This window comes from Micromesistius poutassou (genome assembly GCF_964030765.1).
Source record: "Micromesistius poutassou genome assembly, chromosome: 22".
Taxonomy (NCBI): domain Eukaryota; kingdom Metazoa; phylum Chordata; class Actinopteri; order Gadiformes; family Gadidae; genus Micromesistius; species Micromesistius poutassou.
The window spans coordinates 11,373,945-11,386,653 of record NC_140292.1 but is presented as its reverse complement, the minus strand read 5'-3'; the positions used below and the strand labels follow the sequence as shown (position 1 = coordinate 11,386,653).

The following is a 12,709-nucleotide window of genomic DNA, read 5'->3' as shown; positions in this document are numbered from 1 at the left end:
CGGGCGGAGCATAGCGGGCTCGTCCTCGGCAAAAAAACGCGCGCACCCTTGAACTTTTGACAGCAACCTGTGACTTGACAACCGTCTCCAACCCCATGCTCCAACCTCACCGCGCTCGAAGCCTGTATGGTAACAGATGGGCTCCAGGAAATCACGCGAGAGAACGAGGCTTCCTCACCAGTACCAGATAGGCTGCAGGAAATCACGCGAGAGAACGAGCCTCCAGAGGCTGTACATTTCACGCAGCAAATCATTCATGACATGATGAACTGAATGCCTCCCCCGGTTCGTCTAAATGCGAAATAATGGAAAAAATGATAATGAATGATCCGAAAACTACAAGGAGCAACGAATAGTACTCACAGACGTATTTGTATGGTCATTTTTAAATGGTAAAGCAGACTGTGTGACTGCAATTCCGTTGTTTGACCACCAGATGTCGTCACATATCGGTGTGAGTTCGTTCTCGCTGTTGATCAAACCAGAAGAAGAACCCATTGAGTGCGCTGTTTCTTCTGGTTTGTGACTGGTACCAGTGTAAGGGTACCGATTCTCAACCAGTACTCGGGAGTATTTCTGAACGATTTTATGATTTTGTTACCGGAAGGACTACAACAAGGTCTCTCGTCGGTGGCCGGTGTGTTTCTGTCGGGTGGCCGTGAAGAGAAACGGAGGAGTGCGATACTTTGTCCCACCATCTTACTGGAACCATTCGGTGTGGTTCGAAGAAACATGAGCTTTCTTTTGTGAGTTACAATGCAATCCACCAATGTGTATTCAAGCTCGAATGTTTAATATGATGTATTCTATTGTCATTGATGTTGGAGTTCAATGTAATGAGCTCATAGCTAACGATAGTCAGGGTAGTGCCACTTCCTGGATCGACCCCATAAGGCTCCTAGTCACCATCAGGGGGGCTCTTCATGACACAGGACCACCAAACACAGTGGACTGATGTTGTGACATGTTCCTCTTTTATGTGTGCCGAAAACCCAACAAATGACGTGATCGTACGTGATCTTGGATGTAGATGACAGGCCTGACTAATAGTTTGTTTGGGACACTCGTTCACTTATCCCCCAGCGGGTGGAGCACACCGTTTCGGTGTTATTAATGAATCCATAGTAGGCTAATATTGTTTTAATGAGATGATCTTCGTTATGGGGGCTAGAGGGACGGACACAGGAGTTTTGGAGGAACAGGACTCCTGGATGCGCCCTCTTGTGAGATTACGAGCGATTGTAGGCGACAGATTTTAATGATTGGTCTGACGCATTCCATTTTTTTTTTATTGTAGTAGAATGTTCAAGTTACAAAGTAGAATACAATGTTGAATGTACAAAGTAGAATACAATTTTGACTGTTTCATTGAGCGGGTTTGTCCATCTACAATGGTGGAAACAAGGGAGCCAATTATGTAATGCACTGTACTTGTCACCGGGTAAATTGGACTACTTCAGATGAATCAGTTCACATATCGGTCTACGGGCCCAATATCTTTCATTAGTGTGGGGCCTCTATACATTAGTTTCCAATGGATTCAATTTTGGGTGTTTGATAAGCTGATTCTGACTAAACATTGTGGCTTTATGTTACACCCACATATGAATTAGGTGTGTGTGTGTGTGTGTGTGTGTGTGTGTGTGTGTGTGTGTGTGTGGCATACATGAACAATAATTTAAGTGAACAATACATAAATAATGATATTGTTTGATGATTCTATCAATTTCCTTCCCCAGTGGAAATCGATCCTCCAAGACATTCAAACCCAAAAAGAATATTCCGGAGGGCTCTCATCAGTACGAGCTGCTGAAGCATGCGGAGGCCACGTTGGGCAGCGGCAACCTGCGCATGGCGGTCATGCTGCCGGAAGGGGAAGACCTGAACGAGTGGGTCGCCGTGAACAGTAAGCTTGAACAGAACTCCACCTACAAGTCTAGGAAACCCAACATCTGGTCCGAGCGCAGGGAGTCGTGATAGAAATCAGGACAACGAGGAGATGAAGGGAGCGTTCATGTCCTCGAGCTGCATTGTAACTTCATCACGTTCAATTCAACCACATTTAAGAGCATAAAAAAAACTGATGCTAAAAAACAAACAAAGTGCTTATAACATATATAGGAAGGATATCATCTAGTCGTCCGATAAACCTTTTTGTATGATGTAAATATTGTTGTGATGTTATGTAAGATGTGAGCTCTCTTGTGTAGGAGCCACCCGTTCTGTATTAAATTGTTACCCTTCTCGTTTGCAGCTGTGGATTTCTTCAACCAGATCAATATGCTGTATGGTACCATCACTGACTTCTGCACAGAAGTGAGCTGTCCAGTGATGTCGGCGGGTCCCAAGTAAGAGAGGGGAGAGAGGTCCTTATACACCCATATTGATGTGTGTGTAGGTCCATAGTACACACCCATCAACATGTTCATAAGCGGAGGCTTGTGTGTAAACAAAGATCTGTTTCTCTTAGTCACTGTAAGGACAATGATCTGTTCAAATCAGTCCAACTCAGGGTGCTGCTAAAGCTTTTAATTGCTGTGTATGTCATGGAATTACTAAACTCCAATGCCGCATCAGGTTTATAGGGCAGTAGTGTGGCAAGAAGTTACGGGCCGGCTCTTTAACAGTTGGGAAAGAGGTGTTCCAAATAAAATGTGTATACGATTACAAAATTGGTATTGCACACATTAAAAAGTGACCTAGTCCAATAGCAGGCCATGCTAGATGTGCTTGCTGTCTGTTGTGCCGTTTCCTACTACTTGACCGAACTTAAAACTGAAAAGCATCTAGATGGAATAACGGCATTTTAAACAGTTTTTTAAATGTTTTCCATCCGTCACTTTCACAGGTACGAGTACCACTGGGCCGACGGAACCAACATCAAGAAACCAATCAAATGCTCCGCTCCTAAATACATAGATTACCTCATGACCTGGGTTCAAGACCAGCTGGATGACGAGACGCTGTTCCCCTCAAAGATTGGTATGTATTTCTTTATTGACACCATCAACAGACTAGTATCCCTTATGAAAGCACTCTCGTGCTCCCTAACGTAGTCATACACCACTCATCTAATAGTCACTCGGCATCGCCACAATCATATTGGGCCCTTTACCTTGCCCAATTTGTCTCCACTGTAGCCAAGTAAAGCTGAAAAGTGATTATACTGCTCTACTAGGTAAAACAAAACTAGTCTGTTTGCATTTACCTTGTTGTATTCTTGCATAACAGTGTAGCACCCCATAGCCACCTCATTGTCTATCTTGTGCAATCACCCTTCTTGTGTTACATAACATTAGCCATACATGCTTTCCACTCAGTAGAAGTCCTTCACAGAATTGTTTTTCCCCCCTGGTATTTCTTCTGTTGACTCAAGGCGTCCCCTTCAAGCGTAACTTCATGTCTGTGGCGAAGACCATTCTGAAGCGTCTGTTCAGGGTGTACGCCCACATCTACCACCAGCACTTTGACTCTGTCATGCAGCTCCAGGAGGAGGCCCATCTGAACACCTCCTTCAAACACTTCATCTTCTTCGTTCAGGTAAGGCATGCAAGTCATTGGGAGTCAAGCCAGGGTTAATTGCCTTTAATCTCTTTGGTTGAGGTTGTCGACTGACTGAGCCACGGTCTCGCAGAAACAGCCATCATTCATTCAGAAACCCTGGCACACGGTGTTAACAACTGTCAAGGACCGCCTTCTTATCAGGAAGAGGTCTTGATTGACATGCAAGCACGGCCAATCGCTGACCGTTCCATGGGATCAGTTCTTCTAGAAAAACAGACCTATGGTGATTTTTTTTGGTGGACGAGTCGCATGATTAAATAGTGCTCAGGAAGGAAGAAGCTGGGTCGCATTGAGCCGTTACTAGCTATTTTTAAATCTGCCCTATCGTTATGACAACACATCGATCAGCCTTTCAGTTCATAGTCAACCAGGTCGGAAGGTCGGAGGTTGGTTTCCATCATATATCTGGGTGGACATTTCCCCTGCCGCTATAGGATGGATTTTGATCTATAAATGTATTGTTATGGTTAATCAACACCACACCTGGAGGTTAAATACGGGCCCTTGTAATAAACTGTTGCTCACACAGGATTTCTGAATGGGCGTGTCCCCTCGTCTCTTGTCTTTCAGGAGTTCAACCTGATCGATCGGAAGGAGCTGGTGCCACTGCAGGAGCTGATTGAGAAGCTGACCACTAAGGATAGATAAATAAGCCCAGTGGATTAGTCTGTGGTCTCCTATATATTTTGCACAGATACCCACCTCCACCCCCACCACCCCTGGCTGTATGTATGCAGTAAATACTATATTTCCATTTGGGGAAATGTTTTCTTAAGGCCAGGACCATGGGCGGATCTTGATAGGTTAAGGCACCAGGACTAAAGTTATCAGGGATTATACTCTAAATTTGAACAAACACCTGAGTTGGAGTTATTAGATGAAATCTGTTGGCTCTTGAAACGGATACCAGTTATTGTTTGGTTAGCTTTTCTTTTAATGTAAATAGTCTTTTGTGTTAGCTAGAGTTATATTGGCCTCTTCACTGCTGTTCTTTCACACAAACCTGTTAGCAAAACTAGAAATAACGCTTTTAATTTGAGATGACAGTTGAGAGTAGAGTGAACTAGCCAGAATATCTTGAGGATGTTCATTCAGCAATCCAACAACACACTTCATTAAAATACAAAAGTTTGTATTGGATTCCTTATCGTTATAGTTGTATTGGTTTGACCGTTGCACTACAGTTCAAACACAAATGTCAAATATGATTTTGAACAACCTGGTGTGGCTCCAAACTGTAACGAAAAGTACATTCTTAAATACAAAAGCAATGCTCTTTAAACATAAGAAATATAAAATGTTTGACTACTACAAATGGAATGTATGTGCTGGTGTATAATCTATTTCTGCTCATTACTTTGTTTTAAAGAATTATTATTTTGTATAATCTGAAACTGGTTTACCGTTATATTTAATTTTTCCTAAAATCCGTCGTTGAGAAGTCCTGTGGGTAGGATGAGGTTAATGAATGTGTTCGGACATAAGGGAGACGAGAAATAACTTGTTTAGCAGCAACTAAAATGGAATTGTCTCCTTTTGTGTTTTCCATTGACGTGGTAGTTTAGCCTTCGCACCAAACTTGTCTAAAATGGTAACTGCAAATATTGGCCACAGTTTTGGTACTCTGACATTCCATAGAAAGTCATCAAAAAATTAGGTAAATGAGACAACTAAACCCTACATGCTGATACATGTACTGTTTATAGTCAAGAATTGTCCCCTGGGACATATTGTGCTGGATAGAATGCTTACGTCATTGGAGTATGCTGGAGCACTTGTTATTTTATTAGCCATAACGCACTTTGAACTATTTACCTGAATGTTTTACTGTACAGAATTTGGCTTGTTGAGAAGCTGTTACTGTGTTGGATTATTTCACCCTGCCCACCCCCCCCCCGCCCCCCACCTCATTGTGTCTCCCGCAAATGAATGTGATAGAATGTGCTGGAACAACAACATGGGGTACAACAAGATGGTTGGTTTAACTTAGGCCAATGTTGAGTGCCAGGCTTCAGACCGTGGACACATTAACTTTTCCTCTGGTGTGAAAGTCTAGGTTACTATGCAATAATTGACAACTTAAAAACACTAGGTCTATTTATTATTTATAAGTCATCCGATTCATGTTTGAACCCTCTCAGCCTGTCTTTGCTTCATATCGCATTGACTTTTATTCTCAATGTTATTTTTTTACACACTAAGGCTAAGTGCAGTTGATGTATTTATACATTTACCATTATTATATATTCATGGTGGTATTAAAGGATATGCAAAACATGTAAATATGGAGGTTCCCCCTTTCTTAGAAGTCATTTTAGACGGGCATGAAATGATGGCCTTGGGTCGCAGAATGCAAATTTAAGGTATTTTGTCTTAGAACTTGCCTTCTATCCCCACTTGGATGTGACACTTTTTATCCGCTTAATATGAAGTTTATTGATTTGCTTCTACCAGAAATCAGAAAATGTAAGAGAAAACGTTGTTCTTATGGCACATTATGCTATTGACCATATCATATCCTGTTGCATAGGTTTTTCCTCCTTGACTGTAATACTGGCAAAATGTTTGTAAATATGTGCTAGATTGAAGGTTTTTGATGCTACTGACATAAGTTATGCCTTTGAAAGCCAAATAAAGATCTTTAAATCCTGGAAGTTTGCAAATGTTTAGAGCCCTCAGATAACCAGACAACAGTTTTGTAAAAGTAATCATGCATATTTTGAAATGTACAAATCTATACAAGGTACGAGCTTACCAGGTACTAGCTAGTCCTAGATGGACCTGCTGGTATGTGAGAATACAAAAGATTCTCAACGTTTGTGGACCATGGACATAAAACCATGTAATAAACCATGTAACCATGTAGTAAATCACTGTAAAATAATAAATGTTGAACAAATTGAAGACTATATAAATAATTTTGGGCCTTAAAATACAATACAAAATATAACACATTTAAAACAATTAAAATTGCCTATTGTCACACACAAAGGTTTAGCAGTGGTCAAGAAATCCACTCTCTCCTCAGATGTATTCTAGATCCCACTTAAAAACTCCTTCACCTAGAAAGAAATATGAAAACATTAACACGTTAGTATAACTGTTTATCTGAGTATTGTTTTTGTTGTGATCTATCATTTCCAATGATGAGTCTGACCGTCTCACCCCCTTTATCACATCAGTGCACTTATCTTCAGGCCAAACAAATGTACAAAAATAAAACAAATGATATAAGTGTAACCAGGGCCATAGCCAGGATTTTTCAAATACCGAGGTCAACAGACCCCAGCAGACCCCCCCCCCCCCCCCCCGAAAAGAAAACACACACACACACACACACACACACAGTACCGTGTTGCTGATGAAACATTTATTTTAGGCAAAACTGTTTGTGTGTTGTTAGTGTGTGTCTTTGTATGAGTGTGTTGCTGTAATCATAAAATATATATAAAACTATAACTGAAGTATAACTGTGTGTGTGTGTGTGTGTGTGTGTGTGTGTGTGTGTGTGTGTGGTGTTGCTGCCTCACAAAAACTACAACTTAGATGATCTGTAACTATATACATCAAGTGTTGGTAGGCTATGGTGAGTGAAAGAGTGAGTGAGTGAGAGAGATCCTCTCACACAAGCATGTTGTCACTGGCAATGTGAGGTAAATGCAAAGGATGCATTTAATATTAGGATACAATTGCATATCCATTTCCTGCAATGTTTCCTTTGCTGTACCTGGGGGGTGCCCAGGGTAATGAGTGAAAAGATGCTTCCATCTATGTCTTCTTCGTTGGGGTAACACCAATGGTGCTGGCCATCTCCACTGCTTGTTTATACATGGCAGTGAATCTCTCATCATATGGAAGAAAAATTTACCTTACATTATTATGCTAACATATACTTGTCATCTGGCCTATATGCTATATAAATATAACAATGGTAAAGAAAAGCTTAAGAAGACAAATCACCACCCCTCTTGAACTATGACCTGTCATAAGGTCTGTTGATGATCTTATCTGTGTTTACCCACTGACATAGAGGAAAAACAACAGATTGGGAAACTAGGTAGACATGGTGTATGCAGAAAATATCGCAAATAACAACATTCCTGATGGACAGAAAGGGAGATATAAGGAGGGTCCCAGGACTAGCTCTCGAGTTCTTTGTCAAACCAACTCGGCTTTGCTCTTACTTGTTCGCGAGTAAAAATAAAGTATTTTGTCATTCTTGCTCCGGTCTCCTCATACTCTCTTATTTAAGTTATAGTGTTAAATGCGGATTATCCACCACAATCACTTCTCAGGCTTTCGATGGCTTCAGCCACTTTCCTTCCTTCATCATAAGCACTAATGATATCCATATCTGGAGACTGAAGTCGTATTGTCAATGGCAGTATATATGCCACCTAGAGGTGGACAAGCGGATTAACACGTTTTAATTACCCTTTGCGCCGTTATCACAGAAACGAATAATAATCATAATTATCTGCAACTATCCTATTAGAATAATATTCAAGCGAAAAAGCAGGTAATCGGACAAGTATTTTTGTTTTTGTCCTACACTGAATGGAATTCAGAAAGGAATTTAGAGATTTAAAAAAAACAAGTTGGAGCAAGGCTGGTTTTTGTTGGTTAGCCAGGGGGAGGCTGCTGTCATGTTATTCAGCACAAGAGGCGTGATCAACGGGCGGAGTTAAATTGACTCTGGACTCAATGGGCGGGGCTACCCAGTCTGTTGGCAGTGTGGAGTAGTGACGACTGGTTGACTTCACTAGACTGACATATCGCCCGATTAATGGGCGAAGCGTACTCTGGAACCCGCCCCTGACATACAGCTAATCAGCAAGATGCGCCAATTTTTCAAGAAAGGGCTCCAACAGTAACATAGTAGGAAACAACAACGCGTTAGAGGAGAAGCTTTATCCTATTCTCTGAACATGTCTCCCTCACCACCCAAGAGGGTCCACACCGATTCAATGAACAACAGTTCGGAAAAGAGAATAATGCGGATTTCAATAGAGGGGAATATTGGTAAGTTCAGCATGGGGGGTTGTTATCATGTTCAATTGAGAGCCAAAAGCCAACAAAATATAGCCTATCGGTCATTCCTTCTTGTCATATTCATCCTATTTGTCACTTTTGGTACCTTACTTTATTAGTATGGGGGTTGTTTATAGCCATGTTAGATTGGGGAACTATGTCAAAGGGTGAAAACAAACCCTCCCTCCGTCATTGCTCTTGGTCTAATATATATATCTAACGCACGGCTCATTTTGCGCGGCTGAGGAACTGGTGGTTCACAGTTGACTTTGACCATGCAGGCCTAATGTCAGAAGGAACCAGGGTGTTTTTAATGTACTTGATTAAGCTGTAAGTGTATTAATGATTCCTTGTACTGTAACTTCCTGTATCGCAGCGGCGGGAAAGTCGTCGTTTGTGCGCCTCCTGGAGCAGGAGAACCGCGACTGGGCTGTGGTGCCCGAGCCCGTCGCTAGGTGGTGCAACGTGCAAACAAAGCAGAGCGACTTTGAGGTACCAGTGTGTTATTAATTCAACGTTTCTCAGTGTAAACTGTACAAGACACGTGTGTATAACAAAAAAAAAACGGTGCTGAAGTTGATTTTTATTTTTATTTGTACTTAATGTATAGCTTTAAACAGCGGTTGCTGAGACATGTGACATTACATTTGACCGTGGGGAATTCAACTGTTTTTAGAATGCAGCTGCTATATGCAAAGCCGAGGAACAGATGGCCTCACAGAGTAGACAGACAAGCACAGAAAGTCCCAGTTAGTCTCAGGGTCAGCATCGCACCCTCAACCACTCCCATAGGTACAAGATATGCTGTCTCCACAATACTTTTTTAGCTATACCCCATGGAAAACCGTACCCCATAGAGGATTACTAGTTAAGTCTTATCTGAATAAGGACTTGGATAAACTTGTAGCAATACGTGACCGTACTACCTTTTTAATGAAATTATTTATGAGATATATATATAGGACTGCAGAATACAAATGCTTTGATACGTTTGATAGTTTCCTCTATATTGTGTAAGCCATGATGGAAAAACGTTTTTTTTTTTTGGTCTCTTGCACATCTCTTAAAAATGAAGGTGTGAAGCTTCATCTCCATCTTCCTCAAGCTTTTCCGCTCCCATATACAAATACCTACAAGTGTCCGCTAATCTAAACAGCTCACTGTGTGTATATTAACAACCATTGCACTGAATGTAACCCTGTGAACTCGGCGCCTGGAAAGGAGCTGCAACTGAACGGCCGTCCGTTTTAAACAGCCAACTGCCAACTGTCATTCTCCCCATCCTCCCTGGTTATCCCCCCCCTGGAGGAGCGCTCAGCACGTCCTGACGCCGACTGTAACTGAGCCTCTCACCCCCCCCCCCCCCCCCCACCCCAGGAGCTGACCCAGTCTCAGAAGAGCGGAGGAAACGTGCTTCAGTTGATGTACGAGAAACCGGCGCGATGGGCCTACACGTTCCAGTCGTATGCGTGCATGAGCCGCGTGCGCGCCCAAGTCAACGGGCTCAACGGCAAACTGCGCGAGGCGGAGAACCCCGTGCAGTTCTGCGAGCGGTCCATCTACAGCGATAGGTAGGCGCACACGAACACGCACACGCTTTTATTAAAGGGGTGCTATTATGCTATTATAATGGCCAATCACACTCTGGTGGTATAATGTCAGCCTTTTAACAACTGTCCTTCTTACCTACGGCACATCTAAATGGACAGGGCAGGATAGTGCACTAGTGGTTAGGGTGAAGTGGTTTCTGATCACAGCCGAAAGGTTCTGGGTTTGATCCTCAATGTCTGCGAGTAACCACTTCGCTCACTGTGTGTGTGTGTGTGTGTGTGTGTGTGTGTGTGTGTGTGTGTGTGTGTGTGTGTGTGTGTGTGTGTGTGTGTGTGTGTGTGTGTGTGTGTGTGTGTGTGTGTGTTTTTTTTAACCCCTTCAGGTACATCTTTGCAACCAACCTCTATGAGAGTGACTGTATGACTGAGGAAGAGTGGGCCATCTACCAGGACTGGCACGGTTGGCTGCACACCCAGTTTGGCAAGCAGATCGAGATGGATGGCATCATCTACCTCCGAGCTCCTCCTGAGGTATGTTGTGGTTATTGAGATCCTACAGTCCATCCCCACACCAGTGTTTGAGCCAAACCTTGGGGGGGAGGAGCCCACTTGTGATCGCCGTCTGATCACGCCTCTCGATTTGAAAGGTCCTGTCGACATTGACAGACTAGGGCGAATGATTTTATCGCTGCAAACAAACTACGACTAATTGTTTGTTTTGGTGCGATGTGCATATGTTCACTGGACGGTTTGTTTCGCCGGGCAGATGTCGATTGGGTTAAAACGTTGTCCGTGTTGGATAGCAGAGGCATTGGGGTCGCAAAGACAAACAGAAATAAAGATGGGGTCACGGCCCTGGCCTAAAAGCGTGTGAACACAGCCCAAAAACACACCCAAGGAGATCTCCTTGGGTGTGTTAGGTGATGGCTGGTTTAACCTGTGCACATTGATAGCTCAATGCACAACAGTTGTGCAGCCTCAACCAGCCCCAGGAATCAGACTGACTCATTGAGGCCATCATCCACAAACACGCCACAGTATGTTTATAGCTTTATAGCTTTCATATCAACTGATTGCCATAATGTTAAAACACAAACCTAAGACAAAAGGGGGAAAAAGTTTTTTTCGGAGTCGTGAAACAATTCAGATCCTATAAGGATCTGAATTTTGTATCACAGTACAAAAATTATAATAATCAATGAATTATTATGTAATATATCCTTGTTCTTCTAGGATATATTCTTTCCCCACCTCAAGATATCTTGATTACTTGTCAGTTTCCAGCTTTCAGGATCCAAACACAAGGCTAAATCTCAGGTCATTTGACGTGTGTGTACAGAGATGTATGGAGAGACTGCGCAAGCGAGGCCGTGCGGAGGAGCAGGACATTCCCCTGGAGTACTTGGACAACCTCCACTTGAAGCACGAGAGCTGGCTGCAGCACAAGACCATGCCGTGAGCTCATGTGAACCAGCTGCAGTAGAGTGTGTGTGTGTGTGTGTGTGTGTGTGTGTGTGTGTGTGTGTGTGTGTGTGTGTGTGTGTGTGTGTGTGTGTGTGTGTACTCGGTGATTACCCTTAGTGTGCCCAAACCTTCCCCTCCATTCTCAAGACTTTTGTTGTTTGTAGTATTTACAAATGTACAAATCCTCTACAACTTTGGATAGTGTCAAAAAGGACTCAGAGTCACTTCCCTTACCCTTAATCTTTAATACTTAATTACTATAGCTATATACAAATGACTTAAGCGCTCCAACTCATTGAAAAGTCCAATCTTTTTTCTGTTATTGCCAAATCTAAATCCATTTCCTGTTCAACAGGATGGAATTTGAGTTTCTCAATAAAGTGCCGATCCTGACGCTGGATGTAAACGAAGACTTTACCAGAGATGGAGATAAGTGCAGTAACATGATAGAGAAGGTGAGACGGTCAAACCCATCACTGGAAATGATTGACCACAACAAAAACAATACTCAAATAAGCAGTTATACTAACGTGTTGATCTGTTTTCATATTTCTTTCTAGGTGAAGGAGTTTTTAAGCGGGATCTAGAAGTCATCTGAGGAGGATGAGGGAGTGGGTTTCTTGACCACTGTTAAACCTTTGTGTGACAATATTTCAATTATTTAAAATGTGTTTTATATTTTGTATTATATTTTCAGGCCAACAATTGCATGAAATTTTTTTAAGTGTCCAATACTAATAAAGATGATTTTATTTAACTTATAGATGCCGTTTTGCATTAAAAAAAATGCACAAATATCCTGACGGTATTTTGTGAGTCCGGTGTTCTCAAATCTACCAATTTCCAGAAGATGGTGCTAGACCTCAAAAACATCTCACCTAACTTTCTTTACCTGGACAATGTTCAGCGGGAAAAAAAAAAAAGATTTTCTGAACAGCATCTAGAAATGAGTTAGTGTATGAACTACAACTGCATATGACAAAATTAATTTTGAATATATTGGGGTAATCATTTAGTGATATGGAAATGCCTGACACTGATATACATCAACCTAAACTGCTTGAATATTTATATTAGGCCTACTATCGGGTTTTTCACCA

The 12,709-nt window shown here is 42.1% G+C and overlaps 2 protein-coding genes across 2 annotated transcripts; both read left to right on the top strand.

Moving 5' to 3' along the window:
- The first annotated feature begins 514 nt into the window (after positions 1–514).
- LOC311368048 (MOB kinase activator 1B-like) lies at positions 515–6,209 on the top strand. The gene is made up of 6 exons (XM_084486934.1): positions 515–746; positions 1,740–1,906; positions 2,255–2,348; positions 2,849–2,982; positions 3,377–3,540; positions 4,135–6,209. The coding sequence occupies exons 1-6, from the start codon at positions 589–591 to the stop codon at positions 4,210–4,212; spliced, it is 795 nt and encodes a 264-aa protein (XP_084343060.1). The 5' UTR covers positions 515–588; the 3' UTR covers positions 4,213–6,209.
- Positions 6,210–8,407: 2,198 nt separating this feature from the next.
- dck (deoxycytidine kinase) lies at positions 8,408–12,386 on the top strand. The gene is made up of 7 exons (XM_084486536.1): positions 8,408–8,586; positions 8,972–9,087; positions 9,973–10,166; positions 10,529–10,676; positions 11,485–11,600; positions 11,965–12,064; positions 12,170–12,386. The coding sequence occupies exons 1-7, from the start codon at positions 8,493–8,495 to the stop codon at positions 12,194–12,196; spliced, it is 795 nt and encodes a 264-aa protein (XP_084342662.1). The 5' UTR covers positions 8,408–8,492; the 3' UTR covers positions 12,197–12,386.
- Positions 12,387–12,709: the final 323 nt, after the last annotated feature.

Coding starts and splice junctions, on each gene's coding strand:
- LOC311368048 (XM_084486934.1), top strand. CDS start 589: ATGATTTTGTTACCGGAAGGACTACAACAAGGTCTCTCGTCGGTGGCC. Junction 747..1,739: donor AGAAACATGAGCTTTCTTTT/GTGAGTTACAAT, acceptor TTCCTTCCCCAG/TGGAAATCGATCCTCCAAGA. Junction 2,983..3,376: donor GCTGTTCCCCTCAAAGATTG/GTATGTATTTCT, acceptor TGTTGACTCAAG/GCGTCCCCTTCAAGCGTAAC.
- dck (XM_084486536.1), top strand. CDS start 8,493: ATGTCTCCCTCACCACCCAAGAGGGTCCACACCGATTCAATGAACAAC. Junction 8,587..8,971: donor TTCAATAGAGGGGAATATTG/GTAAGTTCAGCA, acceptor CCTGTATCGCAG/CGGCGGGAAAGTCGTCGTTT. Junction 9,088..9,972: donor CAAAGCAGAGCGACTTTGAG/GTACCAGTGTGT, acceptor CCCCCACCCCAG/GAGCTGACCCAGTCTCAGAA.